This window comes from Bombina bombina, chromosome 8 (assembly GCF_027579735.1).
Source record: "Bombina bombina isolate aBomBom1 chromosome 8, aBomBom1.pri, whole genome shotgun sequence".
Taxonomy (NCBI): domain Eukaryota; kingdom Metazoa; phylum Chordata; class Amphibia; order Anura; family Bombinatoridae; genus Bombina; species Bombina bombina.
Genome location: NC_069506.1, coordinates 343,543,445 through 343,569,949, shown reverse-complemented (window position 1 = coordinate 343,569,949; position 26,505 = coordinate 343,543,445). Strand labels below are relative to the sequence as shown.

At 39.4% G+C, this 26,505-nt stretch overlaps 1 protein-coding gene across 1 annotated transcript in view; it reads left to right on the top strand.

Moving 5' to 3' along the window:
• The window catches only part of GRIK4 (glutamate ionotropic receptor kainate type subunit 4), a 777,161-nt gene that overhangs the window by 529,021 nt on the left and 221,635 nt on the right, over positions 1–26,505 (top strand). Inside the window, exon 10 of the mRNA XM_053691193.1 lies at positions 24,939–25,046. Coding sequence (XP_053547168.1) covers positions 24,939–25,046 — 108 coding nt within the window. The remainder of the gene's footprint in view (positions 1–24,938; positions 25,047–26,505) is intronic.

The window sequence follows — 26,505 nt, the reverse complement described above, 5'->3', positions numbered from 1 at the left end:
ATCCTGTAGAGAGTCACAGCAGCATCTCACACATTACCGTCCTGTAGAGAGTCACAGCAGCATCTCACACATTACCATCCTGTAGAGAGTCAAAAAAGCATCTCACACATTACCATCCTGTAGAGAGTCACAGCAGTATCTCACACATTACCATCCTGTAGAGAGTCACAGCAGCATCTCACACATTACCATCCTGTAGAGAGTCACAGCAGCATCTCACAAATTACCATCCTGTAGAGAGTCACAGCAGCATCTCACACATTACCGTCCTGTAGAGAGTCACAGCAGCATCTCACACATTACCATCCTGTAGAGAGTCAAAAAGCATCTCACACATTACCATCCTGTAGAGAGTCACAGCAGCACCTCACACATTACCATCCTGTAGAGAGTCACAGCAGCATCTCACACATTACCATCCTGTAGAGAGTCACATCAGCATCTCACACATTACCATCCTGTAGAGAGTCACAGCAGCATCTCACACATTACCATCCTGTAGAGAGTCACAGCAGCATCTCACACATTACCATCCTGTAGAGAGTCACAGCAGCATCTCACACAATTACCATCCTGTAGAGAGTCACAGCAGCATCTCACACATTACCGTCCTGTAGAGAGTCACAGCAGCATCTCACACATTACCATCCTGTAGAGAGTCAAAAAAGCATCTCACACATTACCATCCTGTAGAGAGTCACAGCAGTATCTCACACATTACCATCCTGTAGAGAGTCACAGCAGCATCTCACACATTACCATCCTGTAGAGAGTCACAGCAGCATCTCACACATTACCATCCTGTAGAGAGTCACTGCAGCATCTCACACATTACCATCCTGTAGAGAGTCACAGCAGCATCTCACACATTACCGTCCTGTAGAGAGTCACAGCAGCATCTCACACATTACCATCCTGTAGAGAGTCAAAAAAGCATCTCACACATTACCATCCTGTAGAGAGTCACAGCAGCACCTCACACATTACCATCCTGTAGAGAGTCACAGCAGCATCTCACACATTACCATCCTGTAGAGAGTCACATCAGCATCTCACACATTACCATCCTGTAGAGAGTCACAGCAGCATCTCACACATTACCATCCTGTAGAGAGTCACAGCAGCATCTCACACATTACCATCCTGTAGAGAGTCACAGCAGCATCTCATACATTACCATCCTGTAGAGAGTCACAGCAGCATCTCACACATTACCATCCTGTAGAGAGTCACAGCAGCACCTCACACATTACCATCCTGTAGAGAGTCACAGCAGCATCTCACACATTACCATCCTGTAGAGAGTCACAGCAGCATCTCACACATTACCATCCTGTAGAGAGTCACAGCAGCATCTCACACATTACCATCCTGTAGAGAGTCACAGCAGCATCTCACACATTACCATCCTGTAGAGAGTCACAGCAGCATCTCACACATTACCATCCTGTAGAGAGTCACAGCAGCATCTCACACATTACCATCCTGTAGAGAGTCACAGCAGCATCTCACACATTACCATCCTGTAGAGAGTCACAGCAGCATCTCACACATTACCCATCCTGTAGAGAGTCACAGCAGCATCCTCACACATTACCATCCTGTAGAGAGTCACAGCAGCATCTCACACATTACCATCCTGTAGAGAGTCACAGCAGCATCTCACACATTACCATCCTGTAGAGAGTCACAGCAGCATCTCACACATTACCATCCTGTAGAGAGTCACAGCAGCATCTCACACATTACCATCCTGTAGAGAGTCACAGCAGCATCTCACACATTACCATCCTGTAGAGAGTCACAGCAGCATCTCACACATTACCATCCTGTAGAGAGTCACAGCAGCATCTCACACATTACCATCCTGTAGAGAGTCACAGCAGCATCTCACACATTACCATCCTGTAGAGAGTCACAGCAGCATCTCACAAATTACCATCCTGTAGAGAGTCACAGCAGCATCTCACACATTACCATCCTGTAGAGAGTCACAGCAGCATCTCACACATTACCATCCTGTAGAGAGTCACAGCAGCTATCTCACACATTACCATCCTGTAGAGAGTCACAGCAGCATCTCACACATTACCATCCTGTAGAGAGTCACAGCAGCATCTCACACATTACCATCCTGTAGAGAGTCACAGCAGCATCTCACACATTACCATCCTGTAGAGAGTCACAGCAGCATCTCACACATTACCATCCTGTAGAGAGTCACAGCAGCATCTCACACATTACCATCCTGTAGAGAGTCACAGCAGCATCTCACACATTAACCATCCTGTAGAGAGTCACAGCAGCATCTCACACATTACCATCCTGTAGAGAGTCACAGCAGCATCTCACACATTACCATCCTGTAGAGAGTCACAGCAGCATCTCACACATACCATCCTGTAGAGAGTCACAGCAGCAGCTCACACATTACCATCCCTGTAGAGAGTCACAGCAGCATCACACTACATTACCATCCTGTAGAGAGACACAGCTGCATCTCACACATTCTGCCATCCTGATAGAGAGTCCCAGCAAGCATCTCAACAACATTAACGTCCTGTAGAGAGTCACCGCAGCTATCTCACACATTACCATCCTGTAGAGGTCACGAGCAGCATCCTCACACATTGCCATCCTGTAGAGAGGTCACAACAGCATCTCACACATTACCAATCCTGTAGAGAGTCACAGCAGCATCTCACACATTACATCCTGTAGAGCGTATGTCACAGCAGCATTTCCACACATTACCATCCTGTAGAGAGTCACAGCAGCATCTCACACATTACCATCCTGTAGAGAGTCACAGCAGCATCTCACACATTACCATCCTGTAGAGAGTCACAGCAGCATCTCACACATTACCATCCTGTAGAGAGTCACAGCAGCATCTCACACATTACCATCCTGTAGAGAGTCACAGCAGGCATCTCACACATTTACCATCCTGTAGAGAGTCACAGCAGCATCTCACACATTACCATCCTGTAGAGAGTCACTGCAGCATCTCACACATTACCATCCTGTAGAGAGTCACAGCAGCATCTCACACATTACCATCCTGTAGAGAGTCACAGCAGCATCTCACACATTACCATCCTGTAGAGAGTCACAGCAGCATCTCACACATTACCATCCTGTAGAGAGTCCACAGCAGCATCTCACACATTACCATCCTGTAGAGAGTCACAGCAGCATCTCACACATTACCATCCTGTAGAGAGTCACAGCAGCATCTCACACATTACCATCCTGTAGAGAGTCACAGCAGCATCTCACACATTACCATCCTGTAGAGAGTCACAGCAGTATCTCACACATTACCATCCTGTAGAGAGTCACATCAGCATCTCACACATTACCATCCTGTAGAGAGTCACTGCAGCATCTCACACATTACCATCTTATAGAGAGTCACAGCAGTATCTCACACATTACCATCCTGTAGAGAGTCACAGCAGCATCTCACACATTACCATCCTGTAGAGAGTCACAGCAGCATCTCACACATTACCATCTTATAGAGAGTCACAGCAGTATCTCACACATTACCGTCCTGTAGAGAGTCACAGCAGCATCTCACACATTACCATCCTGTAGAGAGTCACAGCAGCATCTCACACATTACCATCCTGTAGAGAGTCACAGCAGCATCTCACACATTAACCATCCTGTAGAGAGTCACTGCAGCATCTCAACACATTACCATCCTGTAGAGAGTCACAGCAGCATCTCACACATTACCATCCTGTAGAGAGTCACAGCAGCATCTCACACATTGCCATCCTGTAGAGAGTCACAGCAGCATCTCACACATTACCATCCTTTAGAGAGTCACTGCAGCATCTCACACATTACCATCCTGTAGAGAGTCACAGCAGCATCTCACACATTACCATCCTGTAGAGAGTCACAGCAGCATCTCACACATTACCATCCTGTAGAGAGTCACAGCAGCATCTCACACATTACCATCCTGTAGAGAGTCACAGCAGCATCTCTCACATTACCATCCTGTAGAGAGTCACAGCAGCATCTCACACATTACCATCCTGTAGAGAGTCACAGCAGCATCTCACACATTACCATCCTGTAGGAGAGTCACAGCAGCATCTCACACATTACCATCCTGTAGAGAGTCCACAGCAGCATCTCACACATTACCATCCTGTAGAGAGTCACAGCAGCATCTCATACATTACCATCCTGTAGAGAGTCACAGCAGCATCTCACACATTACCATCCTGTAGAGAGTCACAGCAGCACCTCACACATTACCATCCTGTAGAGAGTCACAGCAGCATCTCATAAATTACCATCCTGTAGAGAGTCACAGCAGCATCTCACACATTACCATCCTGTAGAGAGTCACAGCAGCATCTCACACATTACCATCCTGTAGAGAGTCACAGCAGTATCTCACACATTACCATCCTGTAGAGAGTCACAGCAGCATCTCACACATTACCATCCTGTAGAGAGTCACAACAGCATCTCACACATTACCATCCTGTAGAGAGTCACAGCAGCATCTCACACATTACCATCCTGTAAGAGTCACAGCAGCATCTCACACATTACCATCCTGTAGAGAGTCACAGCAGCATCTCACACATTACCATCCTGTAGAGAGTCACAGCAGCATCTCACACATTACCATCCTGTAGAGAGTCACAGCAGCATCTCACACATTACCATCCTGTAGAGAGTCACAGCAGCATCTCACACATTACCATCCTGTAGAGAGTCACAGCAGCATCTCACACATTACCATCCTGTAGAGAGTCACAGCAGCATCTCACACATTACCATCCTGTAGAGCAGTGCTTTCCAAACTGTGTGTCGGGACACACTAGTGTGTCGGCAGCAGTGTGTAGGTGTGTCCCTGCTTCAGCACAATTTTTTTAAAATGTATTTATTTTTTTGGTTTCTGACTTTCCGCCTGCCTGCTACGCATATCACATGGTTGACATGTGATTGATACCTAGTGAGTCACAGATCATCTTAACCAATTGGTGCAGCTCAGTGGGAACTGAAACTATTCCCATTGGCGGCTTTGGCGACACATTGGCTCCTGACTGCACGTGTAGTCTCCTTAATCGGTTTGTGACTGCATGTGTACTCAGTGAGTGCGACAGCAGTGTGTTTGCAGTGCGGGCAGTAGTCAATCGGACTCACCAAGCTCTGAGGGCGGCAGATTAAATGCTGAGCTGAAGTCAGAAGTCAGTGGGGTTTTTTTTAAGCTAGCTTACAGTAGTGCATTGCTGCTCCTGCTCTTGATATATGGATAGGAAGTGGAAACTTAAAAATGCTTGATGATGAGATGTGAGTGTCTTTGTCTAATATTACACCAAATATTCAGAAATTGTGTTAATCCCATCAACCTCATACATCACATTAAAATAGTAAGTAGCTATTGGTGATATTAAACTTTTTTTAATTTTTGCACATACATACTGTTACTTGTAAATACATTTCGTTATTATATAATTTATGTATGTGTCTGTATCTCTTAAAACAAGTTGGTTTAACGTCCTTTTTGCTAGTACAACTGAATTACTGTGTCGCGAAATGATGTAGGTCTAAAAAGTGTGTCACCAACATGAAAAGTTTGGAAAGCTCTGCTGTAGAGAGTCACAGCAGCATCTCACACATTACCATCCTGTAGAGAGTCACAGCAGCATCTCACACATTACCATCTTATAGAGAGTCACAGCAGTATCTCACACATTACCATCCTGTAGAGAGTCACAGCAGCATCTCACACATTACCATCCTGTAGAGAGTCACAGCAGTATCTCACACATTACCAACCTGTAGAGAGTCACAGCAGCATCTCACACATTACCATCCTGTAGAGAGTTACAGCAGCACCTCACACATTACCATCCTGTAGAGAGTCACAGCAGCATCTCACACATTACCATCCTGTAGAGAGTCACAGCAGCACCTCACACATTACCATCCTGCAGAGAGTCACAGCAGCATGTTACACATTACCATCCTGTAGAGAGTCACAGCAGTATCTCACACATTACCATCCTGTAGAGAGTCACAGCAGCATCTCACACATTACCATCCTGTAGAGAGTCACAGCAGCATCTCACACATTACCATCCTGTAGAGAGTCACAGCATTATCTCACACATTACCATCCTGTAGAGAGTCACAGCAGCATCTCACACATTACCATCCTGTAGAGAGTCACAGCAGCATCTCACACATTACCATCCTGTAGAGAGTCACAGCAGCATCTCACACATTACCATCCTGTAGAGAGTCACAGCAGCATCTCACACATTACCATCCTGTAGAGAGTCACAGCAGCATCTCACACATTACCATCCTGTAGAGAGTCACAGCAGCATCTCACACATTACCATCCTGTAGAGAGTCACAGCAGCATCTCACACATTACCATCCTGTAGAGAGTCACAGCAGCATCTCACACATTACCATCCTGTAGAGAGTCACAGCAGCATCTCACACATTACCATCCTGTAGAGAGTCACAGCAGCACCTCACACATTACCATCCTGTAGAGAGTCACAGCAGCATCTCACACATTACCATCCTGTAGAGAGTCACTGCAGCATCTCACACATTACCATCCTGTAGAGAGTCACAGCAGCATCTCACACATTACCATCCTGTAGAGAGTCACAGCAGCATCTCACACATTACCATCCTGTAGAGAGTCACAGCAGCATCTCACACATTACCATCCTGTAGAGAGTCACAGCAGCATCTCACACATTACCATCCTGTAGAGAGTCACATCAGCATCTCACACATTACCATCCTGTAGAGAGTCACAGCAGCATCTCACACATTACCATCCTGTAGAGAGTCACAGCAGCATCTCACACATTACCATCCTGTAGAGAGTCACAGCAGCATCTCACACATTACCATCCTGTAGAGAGTCACAGCAGCATCTCACACATTACCATCCTGTAGAGAGTCACAGCAGCATCTCACACATTACCATCCTGTAGAGAGTCACTGCAGCATCTCACACATTACCATCTTATAGAGAGTCACAGCAGTATCTCACACATTACCATCCTGTAGAGAGTCACAGCAGCATCTCACACATTACCATCCTGTAGAGAGTCACAGCAGCATCTCACACATTACCATCTTATAGAGAGTCACAGCAGTATCTCACACATTACCGTCCTGTAGAGAGTCACAGCAGCATCTCACACATTACCATCCTGTAGAGAGTCACTGCAGCATCTCACACATTACCATCTTATAGAGAGTCACAGCAGTATCTCGCACATTACCATCCTGTAGAGAGTCACAGCAGCATCTCACACATTACCATCCTGTAGAGAGTCACAGCAGCATCTCACACATTACCATCTTATAGAGAGTCACAGCAGTATCTCACACATTACCGTCCTGTAGAGAGTCACAGCAGCATCTCACACATTACCATCCTGTAGAGAGTCACAGCAGCATCTCACACATTGCCATCCTGTAGAGAGTCACAGCAGCATCTCACACATTACCATCCTGTAGAGAGTCACAGCAGCATCTCACACATTACCATCCTGTAGAGAGTCACTGCAGCATCTCACACATTACCATCCTGTAGAGAGTCACAGCAGCATCTCACACATTACCATCCTGTAGAGAGTCACAGCAGCATCTCACACATTACCATCCTGTAGAGAGTCACAGCAGCATCTCAAACATTACCATCCTGTAGAGAGTCACAGCAGCATCTCACACATTACCATCCTGTAGAGAGTCACAGCAGCATCTCACACATTACCATCCTGTAGAGAGTCACAGCAGCATCTCACACATTACCATCCTGTAGAGAGTCACAGCAGCATCTCACACATTACCATCCTGTAGAGAGTCACTGCAGCATCTCACACATTACCATCCTGTAGAGAGTCACAGCAGCATCTCACACATTGCCATCCTGTAGAGAGTCACTGCAGCATCTCACACATTTCCATCCTGTAGAGAGTCACAGCAGCATCTCACACATTACCATCCTGTAGAGAGTTATAGCAGCATCTCACACATTACCAGCCTGTAAAGAGTCACAGCAGCATCTCACACATTACCATCCTGTAGAGAGTCACAGCAGCATCTCACACATTACCATCCTGTAGAGAGTCACAGCAGCATGTTACACATTACCATCCTGTAGAGAGTTACAGCAGCATCTCACACATTACCATCCTGTAGAGAGTCACAGCAGCATCTCACACATTTCCATCCTGTAGAGAGTCACAGCAGCATCTCACACATTACCATCCTGTAGAGAGTTATAGCAGCATCTCACACATTACCAGCCTGTAAAGAGTCACAGCAGCATCTCACACATTACCATCCTGTAGAGAGTCACAGCAGCATCTCACACATTACCATCCTGTAGAGAGTCACAGCAGCATGTTACACATTACCATCCTGTAGAGAGTTACAGCAGCATCTCACACATTACCATCCTGTAGAGAGTCACAGCAGCATCTCACACATTACCATCCTGTAGAGAGTCACAGCAGCATCTCACACATTACCATCCTGTAGAGTCACAGCAGCATCGCACACATTACCATCCTGTAGAGAGTCACAGCAGAATCTCACGCATTACCATCCTGTAGAGTCACAGCAGCATCTCACACATTACCATCCTGTAGAGAGTCACAGCAGCATCTCACACATTACCATCCTGTAGAGTCACAGCAGCATCTCACACATTACCATCCTGTAGAGAGTCACAGCAGCATCTCACACATTACCATCCTGTAGAGAGTCACAGCAGCATCTTACACATTACCATCCTGTAGAGAGTCACAGCAGCATGTTGCACATTACCATCCTGTAGAGAGTCACAGCAGCATCTCACACATTACCATCCTGTAGAGAGTCACAGCAGCATCTCACACATTACCATCCTGTAGAGAGTCACAGCAGCATCTCACACATAACCATCCTGTAGAGAGTCACAGCAGAATCTCACACATTACCATCCTGTAGAGAGTCACAGCAGCATTTCACACATTACCATTCTGTAGAGAGTTACAGCAGCATCTCACACATTACCATCCTGTAGAGAGTCACAGCAGCATCTCACACATTACCATCCTGTAGAGAGTCACAGCAGCATCTCACACATTACCATCCTGTAGAGAGTCACTGCAGCATCTCACACATTACCCTCCTGTAGAGAGTCACAGCAGCATCTCACACATTACCATCTTGTAGAGAGTCACAGCAGCATCTCCCACATTACCATCCTGTAGAGAGTTACAGCAGCATCTCACACATTACCATCCTGTAGAGAGTCACGGCAGCATCTCACACATTACCATCCTGTTGAGAGTCACAGCAGCATCTCACACATTACCATCCTGTAGAGAGTCACAGCAGCACCTCACACATTACCATCCTGTAGAGAGTCACAGCAGCATCTCACACATTACCATCCTGTAGAGAATTACAGCAGCATCTCACACATTACCATCCTGTAGAGAGTCACAGCAGCATCTCACACATTACCATCCTGTAGAGAGTCACAGCAGCATCTCACACATTACCATCCTGTAGAGAGTCACAGCAGCATCTCACACATTACCATCCTGTAGAGAGTCACAGCAGCATCTCACACATTACCATCCTGTAGAGAGTCACAGCAGCATCTCACACATTACCATCCTGTAGAGAGTCACAGCAGCATCTCACACATTACCATCCTGTAGAGAGTCACAGCAGTATCTCACACATTACCATCCTGTAGAGAGTCACAGCAGCATCTCACACATTACCATCCTGTAGAGAGTCACAGCAGCATCTCACACATTACCATCCTGTAGAGAGTCACAGCAGCATCTCACACATTACCATCCTGTAGAGAATCACAGCAGCATCTCACACATTACCATCCTGTAGAGAGTCACAGCAGCATCTCACACATTACCGTCCTATAGAGAGTCACAGCAGCATCTCACACATTACCATCCTGTAGAGAGTCACAGCAGTATCTCACATATTACCATCCTGTAGAGAGTCACTGCAGTATCTCACACATTACCATCCTGTAGAGAGTCACAGCAGCATCTTACACATTACCATCCTGTAGAGAGTCACAGCAGCATCTCACACATTACCATCCTGTAGAGAGTCACAGCAGCATCTTACACATTACCAACCTGTAGAGAGTCACAGCAGCATCTCACACATTACCATCCTGTAGAGAGTCACAGCAGCATCTTACACATTACCATCCTGTAGAGAGTCACTGCAGCATCTCACACATTACCATCATGTAGAGAGTCACTGCAGCATCTCACACATTACCATCCTGTAGAGAGTTACAGCAGCATCTCACACATTACCATCCTGTAGAGAGTCACAGCAGCATCTCACACATTACCATCCTGTAGAGAGTCACAGCAGCATCTCACACATTACCATCCTGTAGAGAGTCACAGCAGCATCTCACACATTACCATCCTGTAGAGAGTCACTGCAGCATCTCACACATTACCATCATGTAGAGAGTCACTGCAGCATCTCACACATTACCATCCTGTAGAGAGTTACAGCAGCATCTCACACATTACCATCCTGTAGAGAGTCACAGCAGCATCTCACACATTACCATCCTGTAGAGAGTCACAGCAGCATCTCACACATTACCATCTTGTAGAGAGTCACAGCAGCATCTCCCACATTACCATCCTGTAGAGAGTCACAGCAGCATCTCACACATTACCATCCTGTAGAGAGTCACAGCAGCACCTCACACATTACCATCATGTAGAGAGTCACAGCAGCATCTCACACATTACCATCCTGTAGAGAGTCACAGCAGCATCTCACACATTACCATCCTGTAGAGAGTTATAGCAGCATCTCACACATTACCAGCCTGTAGAGAGTCACAGCAGCACCTCACACATTACCATCCTGTAGAGAGTCACAGCAGCATCTCACACATTACCATCCTGTAGAGAGTCACAGCAGTATCTCAAACATTACCATCCTGTAGAGAGTCACAGCAGCATCTCACACATTACCATCCTGTAGAGAGTCACAGCAGCATCTCACACATTACCATCCTGTAGAGAGTTACAGCAGCATCTCACACATTACCATCCTGTAGAGAGTCACAGCAGCATCTCACACATTACCATCCTGTAGAGAGTTACAGCAGCATCTCACACATTACCAGCCTGTAGAGAGTCACAGCAGCACCTCACACATTACCATCCTGTAGAGAGTCACAGCAGCATCTCACACATTACCATCCTGTAGAGAGTCACAGCAGCATCTCACACATTACCATCCTGTAGAGAGTCACAGCAGCATCTCACACATTACCATCCTGTAGAGAGTTACAGCAGCATCTCACACATTACCATCATGTAGAGAGTTACAGCAGCATCTCACACATTACCATCATGTAGAGAGTCACAGCAGCATCTCACACATTACCATCCTGTAGAGAGTTACAGCAGTATCTCACACATTACCATCCTGTAGAGAGTCACAGCAGCATCTCACACATTACCATCCTGTAGAGAGTCACAGCAGCATCTCACACATTACCATCCTGTAGAGAGTCACAGCAGCATCTCCCACATTTCCATCCTGTAGAGAGTCACAGCAGCATCTCCCACATTATAGGCTGACCATATTGCCGCTTTAAGAAGGAACACATATGAAAAATACATATGTGAGGGTTCTTATACAAAACCATTTCTTTAAACAGCCCTGAAAACAGCCCTGACATATGTATTTTTCATATGTGTCCCTTTTTAAAGCGGCAATATGGTCAGCCTACCACATTACCATCCTGTAGAGAGTCACAGCAGCATCTCACACATTACCATCCTGTAGAGAGTCACAGCAGCATCTCACACATTACCATCCGATACTATAATAAAGCTATTAACCCCTATTCCGCCGCTCCCTGACATCGCTGCCACTAAATAAAGTTATTAACCCCTAAACCGCCAGCCCCCACATCGCAACAAAATAAATTAAACAATTTACCTAACAACCCCTAACTTAAAATAAATAAAAACTTACTTGTGAAATTAAAAAAACTAAGTTTAAACTAACAATGAACCTAACTTAACTATTATACTAAAATTAAAATAACTACCAATTAAATAAACTAAATTACACATTAAATAAATAACACTTCTACAAACATTTGTCTAAAATAAAAAAAAAATAAAAAATACTAAATTACAATAAGTAACAAACACTAAATTACAAAAAATAAGAAACAAAATTATCCAAAATAAAAACAATTACACCTAATCTTATAGCCCTATAAAAATAAAAAAATCCCCCCCAAAATAAGAAAAAACCCTAGCCTACAATAAACTACAAATAGCCCTTAAAAGGGCCTTTTGTAGGGCATTGGCCTAAAGAAATCAGCTCTTTACCTGTAAAAGAATACAAAGACCCAAAATAAAAAAACTAACTCTGACAAAAACGTAAGCTATGCATTGCCCTGAAAAGGGCATTTGTATGGGCATTGCCCTTAAAAGGGCATTTAGTTATTTTACATAAAGCCCAAATCCTATTCTAAAAAAAAAAAAAAACACCCAAAAAGATTATGAAAAAAAACCTAGCACTAACCCCTGAAGATCCACTCACAGTTTCTGAAGTCCGGACATTCAGGCGGCGAGAAGTTTTCATCCAGACGGCGAGGTCTTCATCCATCCAGGCGGCGACTTCTATCTTCATCTAGGCGGCATCTTCTATCTTCATCCCGGCAGCGCAGAGGGCCCATCCTTGAAGACATCCGGTGCGGAGCATCCTCTTCATACGGTCATCGCCGTACACTGATACTTCAAAGCAAGAGAGCCTTTTCAAAATGGCATCCCTTGCATTCCTATTGGCTGGTTTTATTTTTGAAATTCAAATCAGCCAATAGGATAAGAGCTACTTAAATCCTATTGGATGTTCAAATCAGCCAATAGGATGAGAGCTACTGAAATTCTATTGGCTATTAAAATCGGCTAATAGAATTTCATTAGCTTGTTTGTTATTTTTTTGTAATTTAGTTTTTTGTTATTTTTTTGTAATTTAGTGTTTGCTATTTTTTATAATTTAGTATTTTTTATTTTTTGTATTTTTTGACTTAATTTTTTTTAGTAGTGTTAGTTTTTTTTATTGTTTAATTTAGTTTAGTTAATTGTTAGTTATTTTAATTTTAGTATAATAGTTATGTTAGGTTAATTGTTAGTTTAAACTTCACAGGTAAGTTTTTATTTATTTTAAGATAGGGATATTGTAATTTTAATTTAAAGTTAGGCGGTTGTTAGGTTTAGGGCTTAATAGTCTAATTTAGTTTTTTGCAATGTGGAAGGCCAGAGGTTAAGGGGTTAATAACTTTATTTAGTGGCAGCGTTGTCGGCGAGTGGAAGAATATGGGTTAATAGCTTTATTATAGTGTCGGCGATGTTAGGGTGCGGGGGAATAGGGGTTACTAACTTTATTATATTGGTGGCGATGTCGGGAATGGCAGAATAGGGGCTAATAACTTTTATTAGTGGAGGTGATGTCGGGAGCGGCAGATTAGGGGTTAATAAGCTTTAAATAGTGTTTGCAATGCAGGAGGGTGACGGAATAGGGGTTAATAGGTAGTTTATGGGTGTTAGTGTACTTTGTAACATTTTAGTTATGAGTTTTGTGAAACATTTTTGTTGCGCAAAACTCATAACTACTGGTCTCAGATAGTGGAACGCATTGTGTCGGTATAGGCTGTAACGCAAGTATTTTAGCTTGCACCGCACAACCTGTAATACCGGAGCTATGGAAATCCCACGCAAAAACATAATTTTTTTAATGCGGGATTGACGTTGCATTACAGGCTAAAATGCTTGCGGTATAGCTATTATATTTTTTTGAGCTTTAAAATGTAATGCAAAACTCGTAATCTAGGTGAGTGTAATTTATGTAACTGCTGCATGTTACATTACCATACAGTGTAATTTATATAACTGCTGCATGTTACATTACCATACAGTGTAATTTATATAACTGCTGCATGTTACATTACCATACAGTGTAATTTATATAACTGCTGCATGTTACATTACCATACAGTGTAATTTATATAACTGCTGCATGTTACATTACCATACAGTGTAATTTATTTAACTGCTGCATGTTACGTTACCATACAGTGTAATTTATATAACTGCTGCATGTTACATTACCATACAGTGTAATTTATGTAATTGCTGCATGTTACATTACCATACAGTGTAATTTATATAACTGCTGCATGTTACATTACCATAAGTGTAATTTATATAACTGCTGCATGTTACATTACCATACAGTGTAATTTATATAACTGCTGCATGTTACATTACCATACAGTGTAATTTATATAACTGCTGCATGTTACATTACCATACAGTGTAATTTATATAACTGCTGTATGTTACGTTACCATACAGTGTAATTTATGTAACTGCTGCATGTTACATTACCATACAGTGCAATGTATGTAACTGCTGCATGTTACATTACCATACAGTGCAATTTATGTAACTGCTGCATGTTACATTACCATACAGTGCAATTTATGTAACTGCTGCGTGTTACGTTACCATACAGTGTAATTTATATAACTGCTGCATGTTACGTTACCATACAGTGTAATTTATATAACTGCTGCATGTTACATTACCATACAGTGTAATTTATATAACTGCTGCATGTTATGTTACCATACAGTGTAATTTATGTAACTGCTGCATGTTACATTACCATACAGAACAGCAACAGATACAAATAAGCAAAGTTTAACAGAAAAAAAAGATAGATTGTCCCAAGGGTTGGGAATATTGTCCTAGATATTGCTTTTGAAAGGTGGATAATTGCGTGAGAGCAGTTTCCAATGGAGCTATGACTAGGTTGTTAAATGTTGTTTCAGAGGTTAATGCAGAGGGGTATGTTCACATTTAGGGTTAATTATGCTCTAAGGGTAAGGGGTTAACTGTGGGATAATTAGTGTTTTGATTCGATAATGCAGTAAGGAATGTTGCAGTTAGGCTTTTGCAAGGTGGATAAGTGTGTGAGAGCAGCTTCCAATGGAGCTATGACTAAGTTGTTAAATGTTGTTTCAGAGGTTAATGCAGAGAGGTATGGTCACACTTTGGGGCCGATTTAACAAATGTCGGACGGAGATCATCCGCTGTAGCGGATCATGTCTGCCCGACATCGCTAAATCCCGACAGCATACGCTGCACAAGCATTTCATGCTGCCCCTGCACATTGGCGGCCAATAGGCTGCTAGCAGGGAGTGTCCGTCATCTCAATCGGATCAAGATGATTGCTGTCCGCCACCTCAGAGGTGACGGACGAGTTAAGGAGCAGCGGTCTTACGACTGTTGCTTCTTAACTTATGTGCGCGGAAACAGCTGCATTCGCAACATGTTAAATTGGCCCCTTAGGGTTAATAACGCTCTAAGGGTAAGGGGTTAACTGTGGGATAGTTAGTAATTTAATTCGATAATGCAGTATGGAATGTTGCAGTTAGGGTTTCAGGGGGTGATAATAGCTGTGAGGGCTCCCACAGTTATAGCATTTACTGTAACTGTGGGGTTAACTAGAGCAAAGTCTAGTCTGGGATTAGTCAATTGCGCAATACATTACAATAACATGGGTATTTATGGTTTATAATGTAGTACCAATGCTTATTGTTGCAGGGTCAAAAGCTCTGTAGCGAGCTGGTCATTATAACTCTAGTATTTACAGGCACACAAATAGGGGCTGTCAGTAAAAATAGCATGAGGAATGTGATGCTAGGTCCTTTTGCAACCCGACTTTGATCTAAATCATAATTATACTTTCTAATCTTACATATATATCTATCTACATATCCATATTGTGTTATATGTGCGGTGTACATACAAATTTATTGTATCAGCTAGAGACAGAATCTGTTACACAGGGCTCTTCTTCTAAGGTTCTTTACACAAAGTAAACAATCTATACTAGGCAGCAGTGCACTGTAATATATGCAGTATATATATATATATATATATATATATATATATATATACTGTACATATAGGGATGAGAAAGTGAAAATGATGGCATCTCCCACCCTCCCCTTGTGCACAGACGAACGCTTCTATGGTTTTATAACTGTGGCTGTTCCATCGAGAGTTCTCCTTTGAAACCAAATTGATTTTGTGGTTTGCATTCTAACGAGCACAGTGAACAGGGATAGAGATTGGTTTGTGATGGGATTTTTAAATAAGTAGAGATTTGGGGTGTCAATGGAAGCATTCTGAGGATACTGAGAATACGAAGCACAAATGGAAATTAAACCTTTAGTGGAAATATAAATGTAACCTCTTGTTATTCCATATATTTTAAGCCATGGGAACAAATTAGTCTGCTGTATTGATTACTGAGCTGTCAATACTAGCTAGTAATAGGAAGTCACAGATTTTTATAATTTATTAAAAATGTTTTAAGTATCATCAATTTGTATATGTATATATGTGCATAGATGAGAGATAGATAAATAGATAGATAGAATGATGATCAAACTGTTTTTAGAGGCAAAAAAATAATTTAAATACATAATGCATTTTTTTTCAATAAAGGGCTAAATTATGTGTGTTATTCTTGATCGTTAACTTCACTAGACAAATACTTTTAGCGCACATTGGGTAGCGCTTGTATTACAAGTTAAAAGTAAAAGGTTAGTGAAAACCCAATGCACGCAAAAGTTAAACTTTGAATATTGCGACCGTGTTAACGTATTCTTCCTTAGGCCCCGATTTATCAAAGCATCAATCTCGGAGCATTCGCTGGCGTCAATACGCTCGCCAGACATCGCTGCTGTGAAACTGCTTCCAAGCCCTTATTTATTTAAAAAGTCAGTCAAAAACACGAGCGTCAAGTACGGCATGATGAGCATCGGACTGTTGATAAATAAGAGTCATCGATGTGGTGGATATTCTGTTTTTTTCCAATGTTATTTATACCATTTCATTACTGTCCATGAACAAGCACATTTCTCTAACGCTAATCTTTTATTTTTCATCTGTTAATGTCCAAGAAATAGCTACATTTATACCTCTACAAACAATATCTCATAAAAAGTTATTTTTTATTTATTTGTTATACAAACAATCTGATATGATATTTTCACATAAATTAATGTGTATTTGAATTTTTATAAATCATGATATGCCTATTTCATGTTTTTTATTTTTTTAAAACTATTATTAATGCTAGAATTTGTACATACTGTATATCTTTGCACATACTTGTGTGTGTGTATATATATATATATATATATATATATATATATATATATATATATATGTGTGTGTGTGTGTTATGTCAGAAATCTTTTCCAAACATATTTATATGTCCCTTAATTTTATTTTGTTCTAAACAATGTTGTCTGTCATATCTCTGTTTATTTATACCACTATGGCCTCTATTTAACAAAGGCCTTGCGGACCTGATCCGACAGTGCAGATCAGGTCCGCAAGACTTCGCTGAATGCGGAGAGCAATACGCTCTCCGTATTCAGCATTGCACCAGCAGCTCACAAGAGCTGCTGGTGCAATGCCGCCCCCTGCAGACTCGAGGTCAATGGGCCGCCAGCAGGGAGGTATCAATCAACCTGATCGCACTCGATCGGGTTGATTTCCGACGATGTCTGTCCGCCTGCTCAGAGCAGGGCAGGCGGACAGGTTATGGAGCAGCGGTCTTTATGACCGCTTCTTCATAACTGCTGTTTCTGGAAAGTCTGAAGACTCGCCAGAAACACGTAATGTGACAGATTCCCCGGGCTACCCCGACTTGGTAGCCCCACCAAACGGGTCCTGCTTCCTCCATGCCGACTGCAGCTATGTAGCTGGCAAGTGACCACAGCCTGTAGCCACCCCTAATGCCCGACAGCACCAGTACTCAGGGTCCCACCTTGTGGCAGACTCCAGCTACTCCAACTGAGTAGCTCTGCCAGAGTGTCCTTCCTTTGCCTGGAACAGGCTGCTATGTAGCCCAGGAAAGTGATTTCTATGTAGCCCAGGAAAGTGATTTTAGCTGGAGCTCACCCAAATAACTAGACAGCCTAGCCTTCAGGTGAACAAAAACTGATTTTATTGAGAACACACACTCCTTTTATACACACATCTCATCTTGATAACACAAAGGACAATCCCACAATTTTCCCGCCATTCCCGCCCCTCCAGAAAGCCCGGCACCTCCATAGGAGCCACAGGCTCACATAATCCCAATACTTAGAGGTGGTGGTTTTGGGTGATCCCGGTAGAGCGGTGGCACATCCAGGATGTCATTTTAAAGCTCTCAGTCCCCATATGCCACAGTACAAAAATCAGCATGATTCATTTCTGGGGACCGGAGTTACAGCCCATTGAAGTTATGGGGATAGGAGTGTCCAAAACTCCCAGTTCCCAAAGGAGCTCCCCTCTGACTTGTCGTCTCTTATGCTCTGTTGCCACTCATATGAGGCCAACCTCCATGATGCACCACAGCTCCGTGCAGACTTCGTGGCATGCTGCAGAACTCGGTCTAGCAGCCTCTTGTATGCCTTTTCCAGTTCCCATTCTTGGACAATATGCGATACCATATTGGATACCAGCCAGGGTACCCCCGAGAGATCCAACATCTGCTCTCGGGAGAGGTAAATGTTCGTTGCTCTCAGTTTCACCCCGCTCCCAAATTCTGGGTCTTCTGTCAACTTTTCCAATAGTAACCCAGGGCCGTCAAAGCCCTCTGTGGAGGAGCAATCCTCCAGCCATGAGTCTAACTGTATGTTTACATGTATTTATGTTGTTTATATGAGTGTAACTGTACGTTTACATGTATTTATGTTGTTTATATGAGTGTAACTGTACGTTTACGTGTATTTATGTTGTTTATATGAGTGTAACTGTACTTTTACATGTATTTATGTTGTGTATATAAGTGTAACTGTACGTTTACATGGATTTATGTTGTGTATATGAGTGTAACTGTACGTTTACATGTATTTATGTTGTTTATATGAGTGTAACTGTACGTTTACGTGTATTTATGTTGTTTATATGAGTGTAACTGTACTTTTACATGTATTTATGTTGTGTATATAAGTGTAACTGTACGTTTACATGGATTTATGTTGTGTATATGAGTGTAACTGTATGTTTACATGTATATATGTTGTGTATATGAGTGTAACTGTACTGTTACATATATGTATGTTTTGTATATGAGTGTAACTGTACTTTTACATGTATTTATGTTGTTTATATGAGTGTAACTGTACGTTTACATGTATTTATGTTGTGTATATGAATCTAATTGTACTTTTACATGTATTTATGTTGTGTATATGAGTGTAACTGTATGTTTACATGTATTTATGTTGTGTATATGAGTGTAACTGTACGTTTACGTGTATTTATGTTGTGTATATGAGTCTAACTGTACGTTTACATGTATTTATGTTGTTTATATGAGTGTAACTGTACGTTTACATGTATTTATGTTGTTTTTATGAGTGTAACTGTACGTTTACGTGTATTTATGTTGTTTATATGAGTGTAACTGTACTTTTACATGTATTTATGTTGTGTATATAAGTGTAACTGTACGTTTACATGTATTTATGTTGTGAATATGAGTGTAACTGTATGTTTACATGTATTTATGTTGTGTATATGAGTGTAACTGTACGTTTACATGTATTTATGTTGTTTATATGAGTGTAACTGTACGTTTACATGTATTTATGTTGTGTATATGAGTGTAACTGTACTTTTACATGTATTTATGTTGTGTATATGAGTGTAACTGTACGTTTACATGTATTTATGTTGTGTATATGAGTTTAACTGTAAGTTTACATGTATTTATGTTGTGTATATGAGTGTAACTGTACTTTTACATGTATTTATGTTGTGTATATGAGTGTAACTGTACGTTTACATGTATTTATATTGTGTATATAGGTGTAACTGTACATTTACATGTATTTATGTTGTGTATATGAGTGTAACTGTACGTTTACATGTATTTATGCTGTGTATATGAGTGTTACTGTACGTTTACATGTATTTATGTTGTGTATATGAGTGTAACTGTACGTTTACATGTATTTATGTTATGTATATGAGTGTAACTGTACTTTTACATGTATTTATGTTGTGTATATGAGTGCAACTGTACTTTTACATGCATTTATGTTGTGTATATGAGTGTTACTGTACGTTTACATGTATTTATGTTGTGAATGTGTATATGAGTGTAACTGTACGTTTACATGTATTTATGTTCTGTATATGAGTGTAACTGTACTTTTACATGCATTTATGTTGTTTATATGAGTGTAACTGTATATTTACATGTATTTATGTTGTGTATATGAGTGAAACTGTACTTTTACATGTATTTATGTTGTGTATATGAGTGTAACTGTACTTTTGCATGTATTTATATTGTGTATATGAGTGTAACTGTACTTTTACATGTATTTATGTTGTGTGTAACTGTACTTTTACATGTATTTATGTTGTGTATATGAGTGTAACTGTACGTTTACATGTATTTATGTTGTGTATATGAGTGTAACTGTACGTTTACATGTATTTATATTGTGTATATAGGTGTAACTGTACATTTACATGTATTTATGTTGTGTATATGAGTGTAACTGTACGTTTACATGTATTTATGCTGTGTATATGAGGGTTACTGTACGTTTACATGTATTTATGTTGTGTATATGAGTGTAACTGTACGTTTACATGTATTTATGTTATGTATATGAGTGTAACTGTACTTTTACATGTATTTATGTTGTGTATATGAGTGCAACTGTACTTTTACATGCATTTATGTTGTGTATATGAGTGTTACTGTACGTTTACATGTATTTATGTTGTGAATGTGTATATGAGTGTAACTGTACGTGTACATGTATTTATGTTCTGTATATGAGTGTAACTGTACTTTTACATGCATTTATGTTGTTTATATGAGTGTAACTGTATATTTACATGTATTTATGTTGTGTATATGAGTGAAACTGTACTTTTACATGTATTTATGTTGTGTATATGAGTGTAACTGTACTTTTGCATGTATTTATATTGTGTATATGAGTGTAACTGTACTTTTACATGTATTTATGTTGTGTGTAACTGTACTTTTACATGTATTTATGTTGTGTATATGAGTGTAACTGTACGTTTACATGTATTTATGTTGTGTATATGAGTGTAACTGTACGTTTACATGTATTTATGTTATGTATATGAGTGTAACTGTACTTTTACATGTATTTATGTTGTGTATATGAGTCTAATTGTACTTTTACATGTATTTATGTTGTGTATATGAGTGTAACTGTATGTTTAAATGTATTTATGTTGTGTATATGAGTGTAACTGTACGTTTACGTGTATTTATGTTGTGTATATGAGTCTAACTGTACGTTTACATGTATTTATGTTGTTTATATGAGTGTAACTGTACGTTTACATGTATTTATGTTGTTTTTATGAGTGTAACTGTACGTTTACGTGTATTTATGTTGTTTATATGAGTGTAACTGTACTTTTACATGTATTTATGTTGTGTATATAAGTGTAACTGTACGTTTACATGTATTTATGTTGTGAATATGAGTGTAACTGTATGTTTACATGTATTTATGTTGTGTATATGAGTGTAACTGTACGTTTACATGTATTTATGTTGTTTATATGAGTGTAACTGTACGTTTACATGTATTTATGTTGTGTATATGAGTGTAACTGTACGTTTACATGTATTTATGTTGTGTATATGAGTTTAACTGTAAGTTTACATGTATTTATGTTGTGTATATGAGTGTAACTGTACTTTTACATGTATTTATGTTGTGTATATGAGTGTAACTGTACGTTTACATGTATTTATGTTGTTTATATGAGTGTAACTGTACGTTTACATGTATTTATGTTGTTTTTATGAGTGTAACTGTACGTTTACGTGTATTTATGTTGTTTATATGAGTGTAACTGTACTTTTACATGTATTTATGTTGTGTATATAAGTGTAACTGTACGTTTACATGTATTTATGTTGTGAATATGAGTGTAACTGTATGTTTACATGTATTTATGTTGTGTATATGAGTGTAACTGTACGTTTACATGTATTTATGTTGTTTATATGAGTGTAACTGTACGTTTACATGTATTTATGTTGTGTATATGAGTGTAACTGTACGTTTACATGTATTTATGTTGTGTATATGAGTTTAACTGTAAGTTTACATGTATTTATGTTGTGTATATGAGTGTAACTGTACTTTTACATGTATTTATGTTGTGTATATGAGTGTAACTGTACGTTTACATGTATTTATATTGTGTATATAGGTGTATCTGTACATTTACATGTATTTATGTTGTGTATATGAGTGTAACTGTACGTTTACATGTATTTATGCTGTGTATATGAGTGTTACTGTACGTTTACATGTATTTATGTTGTGTATATGAGTGTAACTGTACGTTTACATGTATTTATGTTGTGTATATGAGTGTAACTGTACTTTTACATGTATTTATGTTGTGTATATGAGTGTAACTGTACGTTTACATGTATTTATATTGTGTATATAGGTGTATCTGTACATTTACATGTATTTATGTTGTGTATATGAGTGTAACTGTACGTTTACATGTATTTATGCTGTGTATATGAGTGTTACTGTACGTTTACATGTATTTATGTTGTGTATATGAGTGTAACTGTACGTTTACATGTATTTATGTTGTGTATATGAGTGTAACTGTACGTTTACATGTATTTATGTTGTGTATATGAGTGTAACTGTACGTTACATGTATTTATGTTGTGTATATGAGTGTAACTGTACTTTTGCATGTATTTGTGTTGTGTATATGAGTGTAACTGTACGTTTACATGTATTTATGTTGTGTATATGAGTGTAACTGTACTTTTACATGTATGTATTTATGTTTTGTATATGAGTGTAACTGTACTTTTACATGTATTTATGTTGTGTATATGAGTGTAAATGTACTTTTACATGTATTTATGTTGTGTATATGAGTGTAACTATAGGTTTACATGTATTAATGTTGTGTATATGAGTGAAACTGTACTTTTACGTGTATTTATGTTGTGTATATGAGTGTAACTGTACTTTTACATGTATTTATGTTGTGTATATGAGTGTAACTGTACGTTTACATTTATTTATGTTGTGTATATGAGTGTAACTGTACTTTTACATGTATTTATGTTGTGTATATGAGTGTAACTGTACGTTTACATGTATTTATGTTGTGTATATGAGTGTAACTGTACTTTTACATGTATTTATGTTGTTTATATGAGTGTAACTGTATTTTTACATGTATTTATGTTGTGTATATGAGTGTAACTGTACGTTTACATTTATTTATGTTGTGTATATGAGTGTAACTGTACTTTTACTTGTATTTATGTTGTTTATATGAGTGTAACTGTACTTTTACATGTATTTATGTTGTGTATATGAGTGTAACTGCACTTTTACATGTATTTATGTGGTGTATATGAGTGTAACTGTACTGTTACATGTATTTATGTTGTGTTTTATGCAACTTTTTGTCTTTTCCTACCCTTTGTTCGAGCCCTCAAGTTGTGCTAACCCAACGTGCATTAAATTAGATTGTGCTCAAGCGAATGTGTTTACTGTCAACATGTAATATGAGTGCTATTTCTATTATGAGTAACTGGGAGCTCCTATAACAATTCAGGCTGAAATTTGATTGAATGGTGATGTGTTAAAATTAAAAAATCTATTTATTTTTACAAAATGAAATGTAGTATAATGCATCAGCATAAACAAAAAAAAACAGTTAATAGTTTGTTTGGACCGGTACCATAGAAAACCTTAAGCATATATGCACATATAGTAATAAGAATGTCAAAGTTGTGTGAAAAAATTCCAAGTCTGTGTAAAAAAATGTGTCCAGAAGATGTATCCAATACAGAAAGTGTCCTTATCAGTGATAAAAATCATATTTAATATTTTTAGTCTTCATCCATAAAAAAACTCTGTGAATATCGTAGTATCTAAAATATATTACATGTGTACATAGTGCATAAACTTGTGAATAAGCTTGAGCTAATAACACCTCATCAACTTGTTTCAGCCCTCATAAGGGCCTTTATCAAGAATGGTGCAAGCTCAGTACAAAAGCATATTTGTGACCCCTAAGAGCCAATCAAATATGACTTTCTCTTCCAAAAATTTTCCTGCCCAACTTTGCCCATAAAAAACATATGACGTATCAAGAATCATACATAGTATCTGCCCATATAAGACATATGAAGCCCATTTTCAATATGGCATTTCCTCTATCAAAGGATCAAATTATTATTTGCCCATATCATACATATGAAGCCCATTTCCTATGTGTCGTTTCCTCTATCAAATGATCAAATTATTATTTGCCCATATCATACATATGAAGCCCATTTCCTATGTAGCGTTTACTCTATCAAAGGATCAAATTATTATTTGGGCATATAGGACATATGAAGACCATTTCTAATAGGGCATTCTAATAGAGCATTATTTGGCATATCACCATTCTATCACACTTCAGCCTGATATGTTATAGGCGCTCCCAATTACTTATAATAGTTTACTTAGGTTTTATTAGAAGATCTTTGGGAGCTTTTGTGTTAGAACTGTTTGCGCTGTAGATTTATCATTATTTTATGTGTGCTATTTGTCACACAAAAAAAAGACGATATTGCTTGTGTGCTACAGTTAAAGCACCACTCGTAATGTAGTCCTAAATGTACTTTATCTGCATTATATTCCAGATGTTTTGTGAAAATCCAACATTAATGTCTGAGTCATCACAACATGTTTGTTGTTTTCCACACAGATTGGACAGTGGCATGTCACCAACGGCATCACAATGGACAAAAGGTTCTTCTCTTCCAACAGTTCTGAGAACCTGGTCAACAAGACTCTTGTAGTCACCACCATCCTAGTAAGTCCTCTCACTCCTGTGTAATCTGTCCTTCTAAAAAAAAGGTTGTGTTTTTTCCAATTATTATTATTTGTAACTCATACCTTGATTTGGTTTCTTGTTACAAATTGGGCCAGAATTAATAAAGTTTGCCTAGAAAATGAGCTGTCTCGCCATGTCTGTAAGGTCTCTTGCATAATCGAAAATAATTGCTTTCAATTGGTTATAATATAAACATAGATTTCATTCCTTTGTTATACTGTTTGTTTCATTTAAAGGGACACTAAACCCATTTTTTCCTTTCATGATTCAGAAAGAACATGCAATTTTAAGTAACTGTCTAATTTACTCCTATTATCAATTGTTCTTCATTCTCTTGCTATCTTTATTTAAAAAGCAGGAATTTAAAGCTTTGGAGCCAGCCTGTTTTAGGTTCAGCACCTTGGATAGCGCTTGCTTATTGGTGGCTGACATTTAGCCACCAATAAACAAGCATAACCCAGATTCTGTACCAAAAATGGGCCGGCTCGTATGCGGAAGTTGCGGTAATTATTCTAGCGTAAATCACAATTGGGCTCAAGCGATTGCATATACTTTCAACTCGTAATACCAGCGGTAAGCATGGGGAGTGCAAAAATTACATAGGTGCAAACTTCTGCGCTCCACACTGCATTAGACCTAAATCGCAAAACATAAATCTTGTTACGCATATTTTCAATTGCTATGTTCTTTACAGAAAAAAATACTTTTTATTATTCAATGTATATTTCTGTATATATCTGATAATGTTAATTTAAAATAGATATCTATACCTATAGGAAAAGCTATACAGGTATAAATATATATATATATACACACACACATTTATACTTTATAGCCCTTTCTATTTAAATACCTTGTGATGTACCATATACCTTTTAAACCTTATAACTTTTTTTTATATTTTTTTATATTAATTTTTCATCAGATAGTGTTTATATGTAACTGTAGTTTTAAATGTATTTATATTCAGCTAGATTTAGAGTTTTGTCGGTAAAGACCCGCGTAGCTAACGCAGCTTTTTTTCCTACCGCTGCTTCCAAACAACGCTGGTATTTAGAGTTGTCTGAAGGGCTGCGTTAGGCTCCAAAAAGGGAGTGTTGAGCCAAATTTACCGCCACTTTAACCCTCAATACCAGCGTTGCTTATGGTAGCGGTAAGCTGGCAAAACGTGCTTGTGCACAATTCCCCCATAGGAAACAATGAGGTAGTTTGGGCTTAAAAAAAGCCTAACACCTTCAAACGCCTGCAAAAAAGCAGCGTTAAGCTCCCAACGCAGCCCCATTGTTTCCTATGAGGAAACACTTTCTAAGTCTGCACCTAACACCCTAACATGAACCCCGAGTCTAAACACCCCTAACCTTACACTTATTAACCCCTAATCTGCCGACCCCGCTATCGCTGACACCTGCATTACACCATTAACCCCTAATCTGCTGCT